The 23,342-nt window shown below is 48.7% G+C and overlaps 1 protein-coding gene and 1 long non-coding RNA gene across 2 annotated transcripts in view; one reads left to right on the top strand and one right to left on the bottom strand.

The window, feature by feature from the left end:
• Positions 1–23,342, top strand: part of MAP2K1 (mitogen-activated protein kinase kinase 1) — a 79,452-nt gene that overhangs the window by 54,193 nt on the left and 1,917 nt on the right. Inside the window, exons 6-8 of the mRNA XM_082737120.1 lie at positions 18,463–18,587; positions 20,597–20,798; positions 22,111–22,175. Of these exons, the coding sequence (XP_082593246.1) occupies positions 18,463–18,587; positions 20,597–20,798; positions 22,111–22,175 (392 nt within the window). The remainder of the gene's footprint in view (positions 1–18,462; positions 18,588–20,596; positions 20,799–22,110; positions 22,176–23,342) is intronic.
• Positions 2,954–18,841, bottom strand: LOC309867910. The gene is made up of 2 exons (XR_014313393.1): positions 17,014–18,841; positions 2,954–16,758 (listed from the first exon to the last, which is right to left on the bottom strand). It is a non-coding gene; the product is annotated as an uncharacterized lncRNA (long non-coding RNA).

Genomic DNA, 23,342 nt, shown 5'->3' with positions numbered 1-23,342 from the left:
CTCTCAAGTAAATAAATCTTAAAAAAATAAAATTGTAGGGGCGCCTGGGTGGCTCAGTTGGTTAGGGACTGACTTTGACTTGGGTCATGATCCCAGGGTCCTGGGATCGGGTCCCATGTTGGGCTCCCTGCTCATTGGGAAGCCTGCTTTTCCCTCTCCCTCTGTCTGCTATTCTGCCTGCTTATGCTCAATCTCTCTGTGTCAAATAAATAAAAAGATATTTTAAAAAAGAAGAAAATTGGGGCGCCTTGGTGGCTCAGTGGATTAAGGCCTCTGCTTTTGGCTTGGGTCGTGATCCTGGGGTCCTGGGATCGAACCCCGCATCGGGCTCTCTGCTCGGTGGGGAACCTGCTTCCTCCTTTCTCTGCCTGCTTCTCTGCCTACTTGTGATCTCTGTCTGTCAAATAAATAAAATCTTAAAAAAAAATTATATACTAAAAAAGCTATTAAATAATCTTAAAAAAAGAGAGAGAGAGATGAATACATTTGTCCACTACAGACTTGTGCACAAATGTTCATAGCATCTTTATTCACAGTAGCCCCAAACTAGAACAAACAGAATATTAATCACCAGACGAGTGAATAAACAAATTTTGATATATTTACACAACAGAATGCAACTCAACAATAAAAATGAACAAACTGTTGATACAACTTGGATGAATCTCAAAAACGTGCTGAGTAAAGAAGCCCTAAACAAAAGAATACAGACTGTAGGATTCCACATATGTGATTATCTAGGACAGACGTAGTTAATCCACAGTAACATAGTAATAAAATAAAGTAGATTAGTGGTTGCCTGAAGGTGTGGGGGACTGGAGTGGGGATCGCCTTCAAAGGGATATGAGGGAACTTTTTGGAGTAATCAAAATTTTAAATCCTGATTTTGGTGGTGGGTTCACAGGTGTATACTTCATTTGGAATGTGTCAAACTATACACTTAAAATGCAAAGTTGTAGAAGGCTTCCTACTTTTAACCACTATCTACCATTTTGTCCTTTTTAGTAGCAGTAAAGAGATACAGTGCGACTTGTGTGGGGAACAGTTTTCCAGCAGTACGTAGACCTTGATCTGGGGTGTTTTTTGTTTTTTGTTTTTTGTTTTTTTCCCAGATCTCTGAATTCTGGGATAGAATATTCTAGTGTACTTACTTCTAGGAAATAGGAGTAGCTGAAAGGAGAGGTGAAGTGAACATTTCCTGTGCGTGGGGCTGTGTTTGAGGGCTGCAAATGACATAAATTCTCACTTAAGAGGGACCCATGCGGGACCATCAGTGTTGGAGGAGGATCTGGTAGAGGAAGGCCATTGTGTCATTTATAAAACAGAATCCTCTTGCCTCCTCCTCGGCTGCTGTGAGGATTTAGGAAATCACAGAATGCAGCTAGCACAATGGTTTACAGAAAGAGGGGCCTAACAAAGGTGGATTGCCTTCCTTCTGCCTTTATGTAGTTTGTGAAGAAATGGAGACCCAGTGAGACGGAATTCCTTTTATGAGCTGGACCTTTGTGTGCTGCTCCCTTCTGCTGTTACTGCCTTTCCTGGGAATGCTTGTTTCCCAACCCCACCCCCTCCCTCATACTCCTACCTTTTCTAGGCTAAGTCTGCTCATCTTTTCAAGTATAGCCCCGAGCCTTGGGACTCTGCCAGTTAAAGTTCAAATCCTAAGTCTCTTACATACAGGGTGTATAAACTCTTAGTTATTTATTCATCTGTTAAATGAGGAGAGTTCATGCTAAAGGGCAGTAATTGCAAATTACACACATATTTTGTATATTTGTGAGGCTTAAAGGGCTGCCTCACATAAATCATTAATAATGTTACTGTTTAGCTTAGTTACAGTGTTACTATAGTAATAATGTGACTGTTTGGTTCAGACATCTCCTCCAAGAAGTGTTCCCATGAGCCAACCCCTTCCCAAAGCAGATGAAGGGTAGTGTCCATCCCTTTGTTACTGTAATTAGTAATGACTGTTTATCGAGGGCCTGTTATGTACCAAGTGGTGTATCATGTGCGTTCGCTACTTTTCTCATTTATTGGTCACACCAACCTTGTGATAGGTCTCTTTTGCCTGTATTCCACATGTGGAAACCATGGTACGGTGTTTGTTTTCCTCTCACTGGTCTGTGAGTGTCTGCAAGTCAAGGGCCATGTCTCATTCGTTTGTGTGTGCGCAACCCCTAGTGGAACAGCATAGAGTGGCTCGCCCTTCAAGGGCTATTAAACCGGTGGAAGTGTGATTAACTTGTGCCAGAACACACAGGAATCAACAGTGGAACCGGGCCAAGAAGCCGTGTCTCCTGCTCCTAACACAGTGGTTCATCTAGGCCGGAGTTTTTCTCTTCCTGCTGTGTCTGATGGAGAGCTCTAACTTTATGTCCATTCCAGAGAGAAGAAAGTTTCAGCTTATTCCTGGAACAACCAACTTGCTTTTCCCTTTTTGCCTGGTGCTGCCCCCACTTCTCTCTGGAATTTCTTTCCTGGCTCCACCAGTTACTGCTCCTTGGCATGAAGAGCTGCTCTGTGAGCCAGACGGGTCTCTGGACAGATACCTTGGTTGGAGAGTTCGTTCCTTGCCCAGCCAAGAAAGGGAAGTCACTGGGACTTTGGCTCCAATGAGCCATGTGCGCAGGCAGCTTGGCCTGGCTCTCCGCGGTTTAGACTCCCACTGTCATGCGTCTTCTCCAGAAGCCCTGAAAGAATTCACTGGGAGCCCTGGGCTGTGGAATGGTATTCTTGCACAATGTGATTCCTGAGCAAGAACAATGAGTGGATGGTTCCTGGAAACCTGAGTAAGGGTGACAGTGGGACAACTCAGTCTCCCTGCCTCTGTCTTTAGGCTTCCTTGCTGCCAGTAGTTTTTCCCTCTGGTCTAAATATATTCTTTTCCTGATGAAATTTAAACTCTGTTTTTTCTCATTACGCCCTTGAGAGAAATGGGGAAGAAGTGAAGAGCTTTTTTCTTTGCCTCACATTCTTTATTCCCACTTGTCGATACTGATTTACTGGTGATAACTTAGTGATTATTTCAGTGAGCTTTTGGTGTGGAATAACCAGCCCAACACTTACTGGTTTATTTATTTTTTATTTTTTTCATTTTTTAAAAAGATTTTATTTCTTTGTCGGAGAGAAAGATAGTACCAGCTAGGGGAACAACAGGCAGAGGGAGAAGCAGACTCCCCCCTGAGCAGGGAGCCCGATGTGGAACTAGATCCCAGGACCTTGGGCTTGTGACTTGAGTGGAAGGCAGGTGCTTAACCTACTGATCCACCCAGATGTCCCAGCACTTAGTACTTTAAAAATAGCAATTATAGGGGCTTGGGGTCTCAGTCATTTGAGCATCAAACTCTTGGTTTTGGATCAGGTCATGATCTCATGGGTCGTGAGATCCAGCCCTATGTGGGGCCCTGTGCTCAGTGTGGGATCTGCTCAGGATTCTCTCTCTGCCTCTCCCCCTGCTCTCTCTCTCTCTCTCTCAAATATCTTTAAAGAGAGAGAGAGAGAGCGAGAGAAACAGCAGTGTCTTACTTTCTGTAATTTTGTGGGTTGGTTGGGCTTCCTCATGTTTTCACTCATCCTCTGAGATGCTAATGCCCTGGCTTCTTTCCACAATGGCCTTGGGGTTGAAACTACTACTGACGTCGAAGGAGGGCTAACCCTAGTCAAGCACGATTTAAAGCTCTGCTTCCGTCAGGTTTGGTAATGTCCTTTTGACTGAGGCAAAAAAAAAAAAAAAAAAAAAAAAAGTCATGTGATAAAGTCAGGGCTTAAAATGTAGAGGGACAGATTCTGTCTCGTTGCGAGCAACTACAAAATATTATGGCCACAGGTTTTTCACTCTATCCTGGTGCCAGAAGTTCAGCATTTGGGAAACCTTGGGCACGTTGTTTAACTTCTCCAAGCCTCGAAATGGAGAGACTAGCCTTCCTCCAGGGCTCTGAGGATTGAGACAATGCCTACATGCACTTAAAAAGGTGCTTGACCAACATAGTTGACATATATGTTACGGCCACTTAGCAGATGAATTAGTAGGTTTTTATGATTGCCAAACACTGGTTTAAGCATCTCAAAAAACTTAAAAGTTCAGAGAAGTTTTTGAAGAGCTGGACCCACACATCTGTGGGGCAGGGACCTGGGCTGCTCTGGTTGGGAGGCGGGGTTGTGTCAGCAGAAAAGCCGCTAGCTTCCATGGGTTGCTTCGGCTTTCTTAGCCTCACGGCGGGTGTGGTACTAATACCAGTTGCTTTTTCAGGGAGAGGAAGAGCCATATGCTTAGTTGGGGCGAAACTGTTTTCACATGCCATTTAGGTCCTGTTTTTACAGCTAGGTAGCAGTCTCTTGAAAGTTTTTTCTTTATCTTTAGTCGACTGGTTGAGTTGAAAGACCATTGGTGCTAGTGGGATACCCTGCCTGGGCCTGCATGTGGCTAGCTTTTCTGCCTTACTGATGTGTCCATGCTGGGTGCAAACCAAGTTCTTCCCCTCATTCCTGGTTTGTCTCTGCTGCCCCAGAGTGGGACTTTGTGGGCAGGACTGGTACAGCTGATATTCCCAGTGTTTGAAGTGATGGCCAGCTGCTCTGGACTCTTCATTTGTAGGGAACGCTCTGAAGGCAAGCTTTCCACCCCCCCGCCCCGCCCCCTGCCCCCAGCTGCACCAGCCTAAAGGGAGCTCATGACCCATCACTGTGCTTGTCCTACCTGCCCTTGGGTTGGTGGGTGGTGGAGAGGGGAACTAAGTCCTGGGACCAGCCCACAAATCCAGCTCCCTGCCTGACCCCTGTTCCTGCCTGCCCCCTGCCCCCTCTTCTGGGATGCTGGGTGGCAAATAAAAAAAAAAAAAGACTGGTAGGGAACCAGTGTGCTGTGATCCTATAGCCAGGGCACAGGGGTGCAAGAGCACTGGGCTCAGGGTTCCAAACAGACCCGGTTTGACCACTGGCCGCTGGCAAAATCAAGGGCAGAGAGAGGATTGGTGGTGAAAAAAAGAAAGGAATTTATTACAGTGAGGCGACACCAGGAAGATGATGGACTAGCGTCTCCAAAGGGCTGGAAGCACTTTCTTTCTCCTTCTTCTTCTTCTTCTTCTTTTTTTTTTTTTTTTTAAGATTTTATTTATTTATTTGATACAGAGATCAGAAGTAAGCAGAGAGGCAAACAGAGAGGGAAGCAGGCTCCCCGCTTCCCCATGTGGGGAGCAGAGAGCCCCATGTGGGGCTCAAGCCCAGGACCCTGGAATCATGACCTGAGCTGAAGGCAGAGGCTTAACTGACTGAGCTATGCAGGCGCTCCACTTTCAGGTTTATGTAAGGAAAATGTGGGACAGAGGTCAGATTTGTCATTGTCTTGGGGTCAGTCACACAAGGTCTGGTTGGCATCAGGGCAGTCCTTATTGCTTGAGGGGATAGTTCCCATGTCAGGATGCTTTTCCCTTCAGGTCTTTTTTGCCTGAGTTAGAAGAGGAGCTGGAAAGAAGAACTTCATTATTAGAAAGAACATACTTGAGGTCAGAGAGGTAGTAGAAGTCCTCTGTCAGTCTGTCATGGCATTGGGTAGACACCCTTGGGTGTTCAAAGGGCGGAGCAGCCTGTGTGACTCAGCCTGGTGTGTGCGGTTTGTGGGCTGTTGGTTGGGGAGTGGGGGTTAGCTCTGTGAGCCCCCTGGGAGTATAAACTGTGTCTGGAATCTCTGAGTAGTGTCCCGGTGTATGGTCATGGCTAGGTACGTGTTCATGTTGCTCCATGTTTATTTGCCCTTCTCCCCGTTGGCTTCCCCCATCCAAGGAAAGTAGTATCTGTATAATATTCATAGAATACCTACCAAGTTCAAGGTACTGAGTGAATCACTACAGAAGGGCATAAAGATGTCTCAGAAATGAATTGTGTCCTCCAGCAGCTTGGAGTTTAACAGGGGAAAAGTGACTCTAAATGCATGGTGGAACACAGCCAGTGTCATTTTTTATGCATGAATCGCTACCCTGCCAACTTTCAAATAGAATTTGATGTGATATAATTAGTCAGGATTCTTTGGTTGTGTCAGAAATCCAGTGCAAGATTACTTAATGAAAAGAGAGAATGTATTGGCGTGGGTTACCTATTAGAAGGCAGGGATGAACATGGGGTTGAAATGACAGTTTTAGGACCCTATTACCCCTGGGCCTTAAGCCTCGTGTTGTGGGCCTCCTGTATAGTTGGAATCTTTTCACTGGGGGCAACATGGACGCCCCCAGCCCCGGGGATTAGTACTGTGTTCCCCAGAAAGAGATCTGCCTCTCCTGCGGGATTGAATCACTGATTGGCTCTGCTAGCAGTGCCCGCCCACTACTGGGCCAATCACTGTTTTCCAGGGGCTAGCGTAGTCTGGTTGGCCATCTGGGATTATAAGCCCACCCCCTGGTGAGATAGATGGGGCTTCTTGGTTGACTCCCTAGCAGAAACCCCAAAAGAAAAGAGGAGGTTGATTCCTGGAGGGTGGGGAAGAGGAACAGATGCTGAAAGCTAGCAAATTAGGAAGAAAAATTATTTATCGCTACAAATAACGATTAAACCCTGGGTCAGAGAGACAAAAACTGTTAACAGATCAAAACAGTAATTACACATTTAAGCAGAGGTGGGCAGACTGGTGGCCCACAGGCCACATATGGTGTATTGCCTATTTTTGTAGGGCCTGCAAGCCAAGAATTGTTTTTCAGAATTTTGTGACATGTGATAATTGTGTGAAATTCAAATTTCAGTGTCCATAATGAAGTTTTGTTGGAACATAGCGTGCTTACTTAAGTGTTTTCCGTGACTTTTTGTGCTATAATGGCAAAGGTGAGTAGTTGCTTGTGAAAGAGACCGTATGGCCCCCAGAGCCTAAAAATATTTGCTCTGTGATCTTTGTCAGAAAAAGCTTCCTGACTACTGAGTTTTAAGGGGAAGATGAATTCCCCGATTGAGGACACTTTAGAATTTAAGCTCAAGACTCAGCTCTAAGGTTTTCAGCCTTGAGTGCTTGGTGAAAACATGGATGGCGTAGGTAGGAGAGAGGGTTTTTCCCTGATTCTGAAGCTCAGAAAGGAATTAATCACAAAGGTTTTGAGGCAGTTTTCCCACTCCCTGTGGAAGGAGCTTCTAGATCTGGTGCATGTAAAAGCTGGCTCATGTGGTTAGGCTGAGTTCCAGGGTGGGAGGTCGGGTCCTAAGGATGTAGCTCCACTTCATGCCACTTATATAAAGCAGTGATTTGTGTTTCCAGCCTGTTCTTCGTAGCCTGCTCCACTAATCAAGGTCTTATTTTGATCGAGACTCTGAAGAAACATTATGTAAGTTAAAGTGATAGACAGTTCATACAGCTTAGCCCATAAATTGTTTTTCCCTTGGAGTTGCTGGCTAGTGAAGATCAATAAATGCCAAGAATAGTTTTAAATGTTGCCTCAACTCGTTTTTCTTTTCCTTCAGTCAGATGGGGCAGTGTGTGGCCTGTCTCATCATGATATGCTGTGCTGGATGAGGACCCTGGCCTGCAGCTCCCCCGCACAGCCAGCCTTGATTTCTCAGGGGGGTGCATGGCCAATGGCTCTCTTCAGAGCTAGAGTAGTTTGTACTGGGACCCTCCTGCTGGGAGGGCACTCGGGGCAAGTTCCTTATTGCTTGGGGAGCGGTCAGGTCTGAGTAAGAGTTAAGTCTTCTGCCGAGACTTCGAGAGTGCTTTTGGATCTCAGTCCTGGGGACAGCTGGGGTCTCCAGAGCACATTGTGTTAGCAACAGTCGCTGGAGGGTCAGGGTTTAGACCCCCGACGTCTTCCTATCGCTGTCGGCACTGATAGGCAAGATCAGAAGTGGTCCAAATATGTTTTTGGTTGTTGTCATTTTGCAAGCTGTTTGTGGCAGACTCACCTGTGGTCAGTTTCTGAGTGGCTTCTTCTGTGATCCCTGTCTACCTGCTGGTCCTCTTCTGGTATCCTGCCAGGCTTCCCTGAGCAGAAAGTTTCAGTGACCCCTGAGGCTGCACACAGGGTTCTGTACTGATGACGGTCCCTGGCTGTGTGGCAAGGGTGTGTCTTGTGGCCTCCATCTGTAGGCTGCCCCGGGCATCCAGGATGTGGCCGGGCTGTGCTCCTTCCTTTGCCGGCCGTCTTATCCACCAGTCATATTGTGACAGCCTCAGGGGGACAGTGAATTTATGGGAAAAACCGATTCCTTTGAACTCGCTCTAGACTGCTCTACCTTACAGATGGAGAGAAACAGAAAGTGGCTAATTAGTAGCTAGAATCCAGTATGCTGGTCTCTTGGTGAGAAATGTGAGTCACGTTCTCTCTAGAATTACCTCAGCTGCTAGACCCACAGCGATGGATGATGGCTCCAGATGAGTGTCTCTTAGCTCTTCAGGAGAGGCAGATGGGCTGCTGGAGGAGGGAGAGTGCTTCCTCAGTCCCCCGGGGGAAGCACTGTGGAGGGGGTGTCATGTGTGCCAAGCTCTACAGCAAGGAGATGGTACACAGGTGGCAGTATCCGGGAAAGGAATACCAGGTGGAGCGGAGCCCAGGATCGTGGCACCGAGGCAGAAAACACAGGAAATAGCAAGTTGTTTGGGTTGTCTAGGGTTCCTGATGGCAAGTGGTGGGAGTCCAGTAAGGGATGCTTGAAGCACTCAAGGGGGTTCTTCACGGTTCTGCCCAGGAGCTGGACATTATCATAGGCAGCGGAGAACAAAGCAGGGGTCCTACACAGGGAAGTCAGGTGAGCTATCTTTTGAAGAGGGTCCTGGCTGTTGTGGCTAAGATGAGCTGGAGGATGGGAATGCAAGCTGGTGCAACCACTCTGGAAAACAGCATGGAGGTTCCTCAAAAAGTTGAAAATAGAGCTACCCTATGACCTAGCAATCGCACTACTGGGTATTTACCCAAAAGATACAAATGTAGTGATCAAAAGGGGCACGTGCACCCGAATGTTTATAGCAGCAATGTCCACAATAGCCAAACTATGGAAAGAACCTAGATGTCCATCAACAGATGACTGGATAAAGATGTGGTTTATATACACGATGGAATACTATGCAGCCATCAAAAGAAATGAAATCTTGCCATTTGTGATGATGTGGATGGAACTAGAGGGTATCATGCTTAGTGAAATAAGTCAGTCGGAGAAAGACAACTATCACATGATCTCCCTGATACGAGGAAGTAGAGAAGCAACATGGGGGCTTAGGGGGGTAGGAGAAGAATAAATGAAACAAGATGGGATCGGGAGGGAGACAAACCATAAGTGACTCTTAACCTCACAAAACAAACTGAGGTTGGGGTGCCTGGGTAGCTCAGTGGGTTAAGCCGCTGCCTTCGGCTCAGGTCATGATCTCAGGGTCCTGGGATCGAGTCCTGCATTGGGCTCTCTGCTCAGCAGGGAGCCTGCTTCTCTCTCTCTCTCTCTCTCTGCCTGCCTCTTCATCTACTTGTGATCTCTCTCTCTGTCAAATAAATAAATAAATAAATCTTTAAAACAAAACAAAACAAAACTGAGGTTGCTGGGGGAAGGGGCGTCGGGAGAAGGGGGGTGGGGTTATGGACATTGGGGAGGGTATGTGCTATGGTGAGTGCCATAGCACATGAAGTGCCATGAAGTGTGTAAACCTGGCTATTCACAGACGTGTACCCCTGGGGATAAAAATACATTATATGTTTATAAAAAATAATAAATTAAAAAAAAAAAAAGATGAGCTGGAGTGGGGAGAGGTCACTTAGGAGGCCGTTGGCATGGTCCAGTAAGAGAAAGTATGGGTCAGGAGAGTAGCCTGGTGGGGGGAGAGGGGAACAGGTGCAGGTGGAGGTGGTCAGGGTTTATTTTGGGAAGCCCCTGGAGAGCAAAGGGCAGGTGCGGTGCATTCAGATGGGGAAGGGGGAGACGGGTTAGAAGACTTGCCCAGGGTCCAGGAAGAGCTGTGTCATGTTCTTCTCACATCACAAAGCCTCATTTCTAAGGGAAGCCTGGGGCTGGGACTGGCACTTGCCTCAGTTACAGATAACTTCTTGAGGAGGACCATGGGCCCAGGAGAGCATGCTTGAGTCAGAAGTCAGGTGATCAAGCGAAGAGCAGATGTCATTAACTGTAGCTCAGGATGGAGCCCGGCTTCTGCGGCCCCGCATCCCAGAGTGACCACGTCATCTAGTGGTACATCTTGGCGTGAGGCTGGGAGCCAGCCGAGCGGGGAGCCCGATATGGCTCTTGATCCCTGGACCCCTGATCATGACGTGAGCTGAAGGCTACTGCTTAACAGCTGAGCCACCCAGGCGCCACGGTCATGCCTTACTTTGGTGGAGTTTTGGCCATCATAAATACAGTGATGTTACTAGAAATTCTCTCTCACTTGGTATTTAAAAACGAGCAGATCTCCGGCTCTCTCTACCTTTCCATTTTCCAGTGTCTTTTCTACCCCTCTCCTGCTGCTGAGCAAGTTAGCCTTCAGCAGGTCAGAACAGGTCTTTTAGCTAATTTCCCTTTCTTGAATTGTGGATGCTAAGCATCCAAGTTAGCATTGTTTTCCTGCCTGCAGGTGGGTGATTGGCTTTGTGATAGACTACAGATCATCTGGCCTGCATCCTGCAAAGGGAAATGTGTGCTTGAAGGCAGTTTCTTTTCTTTCTTCTTCTTCTTTCTTTTTTTAAAAAAACGATTTTATGTATTTATTTATTTATTTGAAAGAGAGTGAGTAAGAAAGTTGGCACAAGCAAGGGGAGAAGCAGGCAGAGGGAGAAGCAGGCTCCCCACTGAGCAAGGAGCCTGATGCTATGCAGGACTCAATCCCAGGACCCCAGGATCATGACCTGAGCCGAAGGCAGACACTTAACCAGCTGAGCCACCCAGGCACCCAGAGTCATTCTCTTTTAATGGAAAAGTTACTTTGTGATCTTTGGGAAGGGACATTTCTTTAAGCCTTGATTACTCTGGGGCTGTTCTGCCAATTATTATTAAGGGCTCATTGAAAATAAGAGACTAAGAATCAGCTTTTCCCATGACTGCCTTTCCCCTTTTTCTTTTCCTTTTGCTGTCTCTTCCCCCCCACCCATCCTCTTGAGTATAACCCCCATACCTTTTGCTGTGGCTTTTGTTACATCCTGTTTTAAAAATGTTGATCATTTCTGAGAATGGCATGTACTAATGAAAACCAAACTCTGAAAAAGAAAAATGGATTCAGAATGCTCCCAGTAATGTCTCGTTTAATTGTTAACATTTGCGTGCCTTTTGGGTCTGGAGATGAACACTGAATTTGCAGAAAGGGGTGCACAAAGGTAGAAAATGAAAGCACTTTGGGGCGCCTTGGTGGCTCAGTGGGTTAAAGACTCTGCCTTCAGCTTGGGTCATGATCCCAGGGTCCTGGGATTCAGCCCCGCATCAGGCTCTCTGCTCAGCAGGGAACCTGTTTCCTCCTCTCTCTCTCTCTCCCTCTCTTTCTCTCTCTCTCTCTGCCTGCCTCTCTGCCTACTTGTGATCTCTGTCTATCAAATAAATAAAATCTTAAAAAAAAAGAAAGTAATGAAAAAACTAATGAATCTTGGGAAGGGAGAAAAAAAATTAAATTGCACTTGGTGGCCTTTCTTGTAAGAAGTGGAGAGAGGAAAGTAGCTGCATGTTAGGACCCGGACTTCGTGCTCTGAAAGTTCCCTGCTTGAACTCTGCTGTTAGGCAGAAGGAGGTAGGAAGCAGCCTCTGGTTCCCCTTTAGCAAATTTCTGCAGGCAGGACCTTCCCAGAGCGGGAGAAGGAAGCGAACTCTCCCTCACCAGGAGCAGAGAAGCCTTCCTCTCAATGCCAGACTTAAAGGATTTGTTGATCCCAAAGTCAGATCACGTTCCCAGATAGAGCTTGTTATGTCTATAATGTGAGTGATCCCCTTTCCCAACCACAACTTTAAAAAAGTTGAGATAAGATTGACATAGAACATTTGTGCGGTCTGCCGATGGGATGGGTGCATCTTTTGGGAAATGATCACTGCAGTAAGTTTAGCTAATATTCGTCGTGACGTGATTACATTTATTTTTCTTGTGAGGAGAACTTTTAAGATGTCCTTGGAGGGCTGCCTGGCTGGGTCAGTAGAGCACGCAAATCTTGATCTTGGGGTTGTGAGTTTGAGCCCCAGGTTGGGTGGAGAGAAAAAAGATGTCCTGTCTTAGCAGCTTCCAAGTGTAAGGTCCTGTATTGTTAACTCTAATCACTGTGTTGTACGTTCCATCCCAGGATGATTTCTCTTAGAACTGAAAGTTTGTACCTTCTGACCACCATCCCCTGCACCTGAATAAGGACTTTTCTGAACTTTGGAGTACAGCTCAACATTTGCCCTGACATTTAGAGCTTAATTATCAAGGCTCCGGATAATGAAGAGCCTGAGTGCTACTGTAGCCTCTGCCATTGGCTTCATGTGTCATCTTGACAGACGTCTCCCTGACTCTGGGCCTCTGGTTTTTCTCATCTGTACACGGGGGTGAATGGGATTTGCTTCTTCCCATTGTTGTGAGGATTAGAGAGGCCCATGTATTTAAAAGCCCTGGCATAGGAGGTCTTCGTGGAACCAGAGCTTTTGTGGGGTCTTCCCAGACTCGGGCTTGCCTGCCCATCCCCCACTCTAGCCTTGCAGCCGCATCCGTCCTCCTTTGCTGAGGGAAGGCAGCGAGGGGGGAAAGCTGTGCTCTTGGGAGGGTTGGGTGCCAGGTTACAGTTCATGGCTAACTGAAAGGTTTGGGATTCTCTCTGAATGTTAATATCTTTGCTGTTTAATTGGCTCCCTGAGGTCATGGATAAGGTAACTGGAGGTGGCTCTGTGGAGACCATTATTTGACATACCAGGGTCAGCCACCTTTCCCTTCTGTTTCTTTACCTTTAGAGAAGGGTTAATAGGGATCTGCTGGGGTTGCTCATTTGAGGCCGAAAGGAACCATTTAAAAATCTCTTCGCCTCTGTTTCTTTAACCTTTGACTCCCTCGCTTATCCAAAGTCCTCTCCCTTTTGGTTTTAGCCTTTGTCACGGATGAGCCAGAGTGTGGCTTCCAGGGGTCACTTGGTGTGCTTCTCTGGAGCTCTTTTCTTTCCTCTTCCTCCTGTTGCTTCTGTGCTCCCCAGTCCCTCCCCTGCATCTCTGCCCTCTGTTCCTTCCTGCGGGGTCTCCTTCCATCTTGTGTCCCCAACCCTGCCCCCATAGGGAATGCAGATTCCTGTAATAGTCTTCTCTGCCAAACAAAATGAGGTTCCTCGAATATAGTACTTTTTGGCGGGCTGACCCTCTCCTTGCTCCATCTGTCTGCAAAGGACCTTGCCCACTAGTCAGGCTGGTGTTGAGCCTGGTTGGCTGGGAGAATTCACAGCACGGTCCACAGTGCCCTGAGCATCCCTCTCTCCTTGCCCTTACCATCATACCCACGGGTACACGTTCTTGTTACTTTCCATGTTCGGTCTCCCCTAGTGGTGATGGCCTTGGGGACACGGACAGGAACTGGGTCCCTTTTTACTCATAGCTCAGTTGTAAGTGTTTATAGAATAACCCAGTGACACACTGAATTATTTAATCCAAACCCTTTGTTTTACAGGGGTAGAGAATGCTCAGAAATTAAGTTAAAATCATTTGCTCTTGGGGGAAGAATCAGAAGGCTTTGCACAGTAGTTATTTCTGGGGCAGAAAATAGGAGAGAAGAAAATACTTCATCCACTTAGTTTTTTCATGAAAAACTAAAAAGAGGTTTCATAAAACCTCCTTGTTTGTGTTTGAAAAAGGGCTTACCTGTTCTCATTGTTGTGGGAGCTGAGCAGGATCAGGGCCACAAACCTTCACCTCTCATAGGTGTCCTGGGGTAGCTTGTCAGCCTGGGGCCTTGTGGATGCTGGATGCTTCCTTCACAATGCAGCCTAGCCCACCAGGTCCTGGGGCTCCTCCTGGCCTCGCCCTCCTGTTATTGGGGGTGAGAAAGGGCCTTGGGAAGCAGGGGGACCTGGGCCTATGATTTCAGCAGTGGTTGAGGTTGCTGCTGGGAAAGCTGTGGGGGGAAGCCAGATGAGACAAGCCTCCCAGGGCTCCAGGAGCAGGATAGTAAGGGGATGCCGAAGAACTCAGCACCTGGGAAGCTGAGGGGAGGGTGAGTGCGAAAGGTGCATGGTTCACCTGCAGGGACCAGCACAGTTAGGGGGGCAGGCCTGAGCTTGGGGGCTGGGTCACAGCCGGAAGCTGGGGAGGTAAGACCAGAGCAGTGGCAGGCTGGGAAAGACCAGGTTAGAGGCAGGGGCTGTCTTGCCAGAGAAGGACAGTGAGCACAGGACAGAGGAAGGAGGGTGGCCATTGTGGAGAGCAAAGGGGGGATCCTGACAGGTGGAAGAAGCAATCTGTCTGGACTTGGGTGACATGGACCTCTTCTGCCCCCAGAGAAGACCCTGATGGGGCGGGAGCCACCAGGGGCAGCATGCATTGGCCTGGGGGCTCAGCCGCTTGCTCTGGAGTTGGGTGATTTCAAGGCCCAGGTCTGCAAGCAGCTTCTTGTCTGCCCTTCCAGGTCACCAAGCTGGGCTGTGTGCTTTGCCTGTGGCCCCAGGGTGTGGTCCAGGCAGGGAAAAGCCCTCAGGATTTCCCTCCCCTCCTCCGACCCATCCCCCATGGTCTCTGCAACCTCCCAGGCAGTTTCCTTCCCTGGCGGTGGGGGAGGCGGGATAGAGGAAAGCCGTGTTACGTAAGTTTGGAGAAAAAGAGGCTTGCTTGCCATGTGAATAGAAATCAGATCCCAGCAGTGACAGAGGCTGTGTGGCCACTCCTGAGCAGCAGCTGCGGCCTGGAGAGAACCTCTCAGCCAGCAGAGGAAGGAAAACTGGGTGGGGAGCGCCTTGGGGGCTCAGGTAGTTAAGTGGCTGCCTTCAGGTTGTGGTCCTGGGGTTCTGGGATCAAGTCCTGCATCGGGCTCCCTACTCAGCGGGGAGTCGTCTTCTCCCTCTCCCTCTGCTGCTCCCCCTGCTTGTGTTCTCTTTCTCTCAAATAAATAAATAAAATCTTAAAAAAAGAAAAAGCTTGGGTGGAGGTGGGTGGGGGCTGCTTTCTGTTGGGGAGGGAGGAAGCAGGGCTCTGGTGCTGTGAACTGCTCATCGTGCTCATTGTGGAGGGTCGCCTGTGAAAGAATCCTTTGTCCCTGTGAGGGGCAGGGGTGCTGTATGCCATGTAAATGCCCACCCCGCACCAGGTTGGTCCTGGTTACCATCGGGTAAGGTCACAAGCGCTGTGACTATTAGTGCCCTCGGCACTGACAGGCGGGTGGGTGCCAGGGCTGCAAAGGGACCAGCTCAAGGCTGCAAGTAGAGTAGGGGGAGGGAGTGGGGAGGTGCAGGCAAGGCAGGGATTTGAATACAGGTCCCTTTAGCCAGGGGTGCTCTTCGACTTGAGAACAAGGCCCTATCTGCCTTGGGCACATTTGGGAGGTGAAGGAGGCACAGGCGTGAAGGGCTGGGGCATCCGGTGGCAAGTGTTGGAGTGTCCGGTGTGTGTTGTCCCCATAGTGCCATCTCCCAGCTAGCTGTACCCAGCTCTGTCCTGCCACTCCTCGGAGCCCACTGCATCCTGAACATTAACCAGTGTGTTTGCGCAGGAGGCTACACGACAGGAAGTGGCTGAGGGGAACAGAGTTGGGTCATGTGACAGTGGGGTGGGCGAGAAGAGGACAGGCCTAGGTATCAGAGAAGGTCTGACTTTCTGGTTCCAGCTGCACCCAGTTTCTGCTGTGGGACCTGGGCTAGGGTCCTAGACCCTTTTGGGCATTAGACTGAAGGGGAGAAGCCAGATTCCCTCTCACGTTACTTCTGATGTCTGCATTCTAGAAGTCTGTACGTAGGAGACACTGGGAGGGTGCCGGGGGTTGGGAAAGGTCTCATGTCCTGTGCCATGGTGAGGGCTGGGTCTTAGGAAGACCACACCAGTGGCTCTGAGTGCTCGTGTGTGTACACGGTGAGTTCAGAGCCATTCTGTCACAAGGATTTTGGAGCCCCTGGTGCATGTTGGTTACAGTCCTGGCTCCTGGCCCACAGTGTGAGGCCCTCTGGTGGAGGGGGTGGTGAGCACAGAGGCGCTTGAGCGGGAATGAGGGCTGACGTGGGAGGGGCAGGGAAAGGACCTACTGGGATAGGAGAGGGTGTTTTGTTTCCTCTTTTTTTTTGAAGATTTTATTTATTTATTTGACAGATAGAGATCACAAGTAGGCAGAGAGGCAGTTAGAGAAGGGGAGGCAGGCTCGCTGCTGAGCTGAGAGCCCGACCCTGAGATTATGACCTGAGCCGAAGGCAGAAGCTTAGCTCATTGAGCCACTCAGGCACCCCAGGAGAGGGTGTTTTTGTGTTTTTTTTTTTTGTTTTGTTTTGTTTTTTTTTCCCACTTTACCCTTGGAAAGAAACCTTCAAAGACTTGTTAGAAACTATTTAAGGATAAATACAAGCATGTACCATTTCATCGTGCTTTGCAGATACTGCACTTTTTACAAAATGACGGTTTGCATCAGTCCTGTGTTGAGCAAGTCTATACCATTTTCCCAACATCGTTTGCTCCCTTCATGTCTCTTGGTCACATTTTGGTAATTCTTGAATTTTTCAAACTTTCTCATTATCATATTTGTTATGGTGATGTGTGATCAGTGATTGTGCTTTGCCGAAAGCTCAGGTTAACCATGGTTAGCACTTTAGCAATAACGTATTTTTAAATTCAAGTATTTACATCTTTTTTTTTTAAAGATGTAATGCTGCTGTATACTTAATAGACTACCATCTAGTGTAAACATAACTTTTTTAATTTTTTAAATTTTTTATTTTTTATAAACATATATTTTTATCCCCAGGGGTACAGGTCTGTGAATCACCAGGTTTACACACTTCACAGCACTCACCAAAGCACATACCCTCCCCAATGTCCATAATCCCACCCCCTTCTCCCAAACCCCCTCCCCCCAGCAACCCTCAGTTTGTTTTGTGAGATTAAGGGTCACTTATGGTTTGTCTCCCTCCCAATCCCATCTTGTTTCATTTATTTAAACATAACTTTTAAAACATGTATTTATTTGAGAGTGAGTGAGCATGGGTGGGGAGCAGAAGGAGAGGGGGAGGGAGAAGCAGATGTCTCCCTGCTGAGAAGGGATTCCCCAGCTCCCCTCACCCTATCGGGGGCTCGATCCCAGGACCCTGAGATCATGACCTGAGCTGAAGGCAGCTGCTTAACCAACTGAGCCACCCAGGTGTCCCAGCATAACCTTTATATGCACCAGGAAACCCAGGCAAATTATTTGACTTCCTTTATTGTGATACTCACTTTATTGTAGTGGTCTGGAACTGAACCTGCCAGATCTCAGAAGCGTTCCTGTCAATGCATTCATCTGAGTATTGAAGGGAAAAATAAAATGGGAATAGTGGTTCTAGCAGTTTTGGCTTATGGGGATTGGTTTTCTTCCTCTAATTTTCCAAATATTCTATAATTTCTGTAATAGTGTCTCTATTACTTCTGTCAAAGACTGTCTATCTGGTTTATGCTTTGCTCCTGGGTATGACCTGCTTACTGTGTGGCTCCCACTGCTGATGTCTGCCCACAGAACCCTGGCCTGGGGATTTTTACCAAGTCCCAGCCTCATCTCCCCACCTGTAAATGAGAACACTGGACTCTTCTGCCCACTTGACAGGGCAGTGGTTTGAATCAGGGGAAGTGGGGGAAGAAAAACATTTGAAAGTTAACCTCCCTCTGCAAAGGGAAAGGCTGATGAACTAGTAGTCATTGGGCAGCTGGGTGGGAAGTGGGGAGGGTCTGGGTGCAGGGAAGGGGTTGGGGCTGATTCTGGGGAGCACTGCCTTGCCTGGCCCCAGTAGGGCAGCAAGGGGCTCTCCTTGACTGATAGTGGGCCTCAGCTCTGTAGACTGTTTGGGAAATCACTTCCGAGAAAGGCAATCATAAGGCCTCACTCCCAGCGTCTGCCATAAATATTCAGAAAATGATGCTCTGTGCTTGGTATCAAGGTCAAGCATTGAAACTCCTGCTCCCATCCCATCTCCTTTTAGTCTCTGGTCTGTAGCCTTAGCAAGCATATAGGTTTTATTAGTTGTATTTTTCTTCCCGCCTCATGATCCAGCCATAGATACTCGGTCTTGCCAGTAAGGGTGATTGAAGCAATGAAGTTTGAAATCTTGATTACTCGTGATAACTGACTACCTCCTGTGGATCATGTGTTCAAGTTCGGATTCTCAGAGTGGGAGTCCGCTGCCTTTCTGTCCTGCTTGTACAACAGGTAGCTGTTTCCTCTCCTGAGAATCCTTTCTCAAACCCTGAATAAGGGGGTATAAGGGACCTTGGTGTCCAGCGTTTGCAAGCCAGGGGCCGGCTGTGTGATGGTCACAGGTGCTTGGACTTATGGGCAGGACTGGGCTGTCTGGAGAATGTTGACCTCTCTCCCTCCCCAGTCCACCCGTGTCAACTCCCTCCCTTTCCGTGTTCTCTCCCCTGCAGATGTCAAGCCTTCCAACATCCTCGTGAACTCCCGTGGGGAGATCAAGCTCTGTGACTTTGGAGTCAGTGGGCAACTCATCGACTCCATGGCCAACTCCTTTGTGGGCACAAGGTCCTACATGTCGGTATGAGCAGTGGGTTCTGTTTCTCCAGCATCTTGCCTGGTTGGGGATAGGAGCCAAGCGGGTAACTTCCCCCACGGTGCCAGGGGGTGGATGATGGCGGGGAGGGGAAGGAAATGAGGGAGGAGGCATCGGTGGCGGCATTGGTGGCTGCATCGGCATGTTCTCTTCTCACCCCCATGACACAAGCTTCATGGAGGCAGGGATAGGACTGTGGGGGTTGGGGTCTCAGTTGTCCCTAGGGGCTGGCTTGGGGCCTGGCATGTGGTAGGTGCCCGGGGAGTGCTTGGCAAGTAGGCTAATGTTTGGTTGACTGAACAGGTGGTAGTTGGCTAGTGTGCTCCAGAGAAGGATTCAGAAAGGGGGAGATGTGACTCTGGGTGAGTGGGGATCTCCGTGGAGATCCAGGCGTGGATTAATCCGATGGGGAGGCAGAGGCTGGGACATCCCGGCATACAGGGTGTTTTCTGAGTTCTCTTCCACATCCTTGAGTGAGCTGATGTGGTTCTGATCTGTGTGGTTGCCCCATGAAGAGCAGATTATCGCTCCCATTTTAGAGATGAGGAAAGGCAGATGTAGAGCCTGGACTGAAAGCCAGGTCTCCTTGCCAGTTAGTCCCCTGTGCTCAGCACGCCCTCACTTGCCCTTTGGGTCCGATTCCACACCTGCTTCCGGCCTCCACGTGTGGAAGTTGATACCCACATCCTCATTCCTTCTAGCCCGCCCTGCCCCCACCTGGGCAGCCACTGTCCGCATGACTGGCCCAGTGCTGACCCACATTTCCGCCCCCTCCACTCAAGTGACACAGTCTTTCAGAAACATGAAACAGGCCTCTTCAGGTTCTTCCCTCAGTGTCTAAGAACTGAGCAGCTAGTGTTCTGGGCCACTCACCTGCTGTTGCAAAGTTCAAAATCTGTCAACAGACTCTGGGACCCGTTGATCAGGGTTAGTGGTTTCGGTGTTTGTGGTTATGTGGTCAGTTCCAAAAGAGTTCAGTGTTTGAGTTAGTGAAAATTCCTATGGGAGATATTAATGATGTCCAAAAACACGAACAGTGGTCAGGATGAGATTTTTTTTTTTTGTGGAGTTCTTGAAATACATGTGCTATTTCAGTTAACGCTGGATTAAAAATAATGCTTTGTACAGTAATATGTACTTTCCCCCCTAACTCTTCCTGCCAGTAACAGCCCTTATTTGTCCAGCATTTTGTGACATCTAACATCCGTTCCCATTGGGTTTGGCCTTCTCGGTAACCCTGTTAGGAGAGCAGGTGTTTTCTGATGTCTGTATTGTCCTCACCACCACCTCCATCAGCTCCACTTTATAGATGAGGAAACTAAGGCTCAGGATCACATAGTTTACAAGTCACAGAATTGGGACTTGATCTGGGGTTTCCTGACCCCAAATCCTTTGCCTTTTCTACTATTCCATGTGGTCCAAGGACAGTCAGTGAGTCTGTGGTGATCTGGTCTTAGAGCTCAACTTTCTTGACTCTCAAGGCCACTGTTCTTTCGACCCACCAGACAGTTTGTTCATGACCCATGTTCTGGAAGCATGTTCCACACCCAGGTGACAAGATGAGCCTTGCAGGCTGGGCTTTGAACCAGCAACCCTGCATGTCCAAGACAGTGACAAGGTGGGACAAAACTGGGGGTACAGTTGAAGCAGCAGCCGGGGTCCAGGCAGGCCAGAGGCTGTTAGTTGAGGGCCGGGAGGAGGCATGGGTCAGAGCCATGGGAGCCAGGTAGGATTTGAACACAGTGGTTGGAGGCAGGTCAGAGACCAGGTTCAAGCAGTTAGTGGAGGTCCCAAAGAAGATAAAATGCATCAGTAGATCCAGGGCCGGGGCCCAGACCAAGCAGGGCAGCCCACTCCCTGCAGTGCACACAAGCCTCAAAGAGGCAGGAAGGCCTGAGGCCCCCTTTTGAGCCTCCACGGGGTGGGCCTCTCCCTCAGCCACACGGGCCGGATTAGCTCACAGGTGATCAGAACTGTGTCTGTCTCTCGTGCAGCCGGAAAGACTCCAGGGGACCCACTACTCCGTGCAGTCGGACATCTGGAGCATGGGGCTGTCTCTGGTTGAGATGGCAGTGGGGAGGTATCCCATCCCTCCCCCAGACGCCAAGGAGCTGGAGCTGGTGTTTGGGTGCCCAGTGGAGGGAGATGCGGCGGAGACACCACCCAGACCCAGGACTCCTGGAAGGCCCCTCAGCTGTGAGTGGCCTGATGTGGCCCCTGCTTGGACTGGGAGCAGAGGGGTGGGGTCCCTTACTCTGGTGGGTTTCGGGAGGGCTGATTCTTTGGATATTCTCCCGAGACTGCCTGCCTGTCTCTGGATGCCGGGCTGGGGCGGGAGGCAGAGCAGGTAGAGGTCTCCAGGTGGGTGTTAGATTATTGTTACTAGCAACATCTTCTCCCCCTCTGTTGAGTGTTGGCTGTGTTCTGGCATGGCATTTAGCACTTTATAGGTGCTGTCTCATTTTTAAAAATCATGACTTTTTAGGTAGATTTTTTTTTTTTCTGAGATAAAATTCATACAACATAAAATGCACATTTTGAAGTGTACATTTCAGTGGTTTTTAGTATATTCTTCATGTTGTGCACCCATCCTGTGTTATTCAAGAACATGTCCCATCACCCTAAAAGAAACCTCACCTCCATGACCAATCGCTTCCGTCTCTTCCTACCCCCAGCCCTAGTAGAACAGTAGACACTGATCTACTCTGTGTCTCCATGGATTCTGAGTATTATCTAATTTTAATAGTGAACATGTGTGAACACTATTATAACGTCTAGAGTCAAGGAAACTGAGGCACGAAGTGCCTGGCTTGTCAAGACTGCACACCATAAGTGGCAAAGCCTGAGTCCTAGGTGCTGAGCGCTGTGCAGACAGCATGCCTCTTTGATCATGCATACTGAAAATTAAACCTGGTATTTGGAAGATTCTGGCCCAGCCACCATCTTCTGATGTATTTCCTGCTGGGACGTTTGTGACCAGGAGGACCTGGTATCTGTCCCTGGGAGGCCCTCATAGGAGAGGGCCTATATGAAGGGAGAAATAGAGGAAGGCAGGGATAGCTGATGGTGATGGGTCACTGGAGGGATGGTGGCTGTGGCCTTTGAGGCTGGCCGGGACTCTGGAGGATAGAGGAAGAGACCCAAGTTCAGGGAGAACTAAAACAGTCCTTGAGTTACTTAGTTACTACCTCATTTTCTCCTCTCTCAATGTAAGGAAGGGAAGAAGGGCAGGCATGATTATCCATCTCCACTGTAGCAGAGTCCATACTCAGCAGTCAGTGGATTTGCTCGAGGTCACAGACCTGGGGGGTGGGAGAGCCCAGAATCCTACCCTGGCTGGCCAACTCTGTGGCCTCTGCTAGTCCGCTCTGTGTTTGGCCTTATCTATGTCTCTGTTTATTATCCATGACCCTGTTCCAGTCTCCAGGACCCATGCTCCAATCCCTAGACTCATGTTGACAAATAATTGTTTTTCTGAGAAGTGTTTTTTTTCTTGTGAAATACGTAGCTTATGGAATGGACAGCCGACCTCCCATGGCAATTTTTGAGCTGCTGGATTACATAGTCAACGAGGTAAGTGCTGCATAGCTTTTTTGACCTTGGTATTTGCTTCTCTTAAGCAAACAGTTAATTTGATTGGGATACCTGTGAGTTGTTCGCACAGTGGGGCTTCTTGGGCCCTGAGGGTTTCTCGTGGGGCATTGTGCTGTTGGAGTAGGGGGCAGGTGTCCCTTCCCCAGGGAACAGCCTTGGGTACCTGAGTTTGTTCCTTTCTCAGTCAGGAGCCCCCAGTGTGCCCGTGCCATGCCTGCTGCTTCATCAGGCAGTCCTTGTGCACTTACTGTTGGCTGGGCACTGCAGGCTGAAGGTAGGGATGAGGCGGGGTCCACAGGTGGAAAAACAGAAGTCCCTGGTAGTGAAGATCACTAGCTCCATTTGGGAGGCAAGGCAAATACAGGGTAGGGTAGGGTTTTCTCTGTTAAGTGCCTTTAAAAACCAGTAGGTGTAAAAAAAAAATGACAGTGTAGAAATGGAAGATATTCACTATAGACTGTGTGAAAAACACTAGAGTACTATGTATACTATGGTCAATTCTTTAAAAAGTCTTTATGAAAAAAATCTATGCATGTATGTGCATATGAAGTCTGGAAATTAGTAGGACAGTGGTTTTCTTGGGGTGACGGAAGTTTCTTTTGGCTCATTGCTGCTGACTGACTTTAATGCAAAGAACACATTGTTTGTGTAACACCTACACCAATAGGTTTGGTTTAAGTGAAAAGAGGACAGAGGATGGAAGAGAAGGACCAGCAGGCCTCCAACCTGGGTTATTACTCTTCAGGTAGCTTCTGTGACGACCGGCCTGGGCTACATCTGCACAGCCCCCCATAGCTGCTGCCGCTAGTAATTGCTGGTGTGTGTCCACACCACTCTCCAAGGTTTACAGTTGGCAGTGTCCATGGGAAAGGGTCCCAGAGACCCTGAGGCCCTCCTCACAGGAGGATGAACTAAGGCTCACAGAGAAATAGTGATTTGTTCAGGCACTAGACAAGTGAGTGGCAGAGCACTAATCGGGCCCCAATTCTGAGTGTGCTTTTTTGAGTCCAGCAGTTCACCGGGGTGACCCCACAGGCAGCCCCTGGCTCCCCAGCCCTGTCCTCCCATGGCTGGAGAAGGGCAGTGCTGCCCAGAGGTCTGCAGGGAGGGAGCTGGTGGGGAATATGGCTGGAGAAGGAAGCCAGG

Source organism: Mustela nivalis (genome assembly GCF_964662115.1).
Source record: "Mustela nivalis genome assembly, chromosome: 6".
NCBI classification, from domain to species: Eukaryota; Metazoa; Chordata; class Mammalia; order Carnivora; family Mustelidae; genus Mustela; species Mustela nivalis.
Note: the sequence above shows the minus strand (reverse complement) of the source record. Positions and strands in the feature narration are given on the sequence as shown.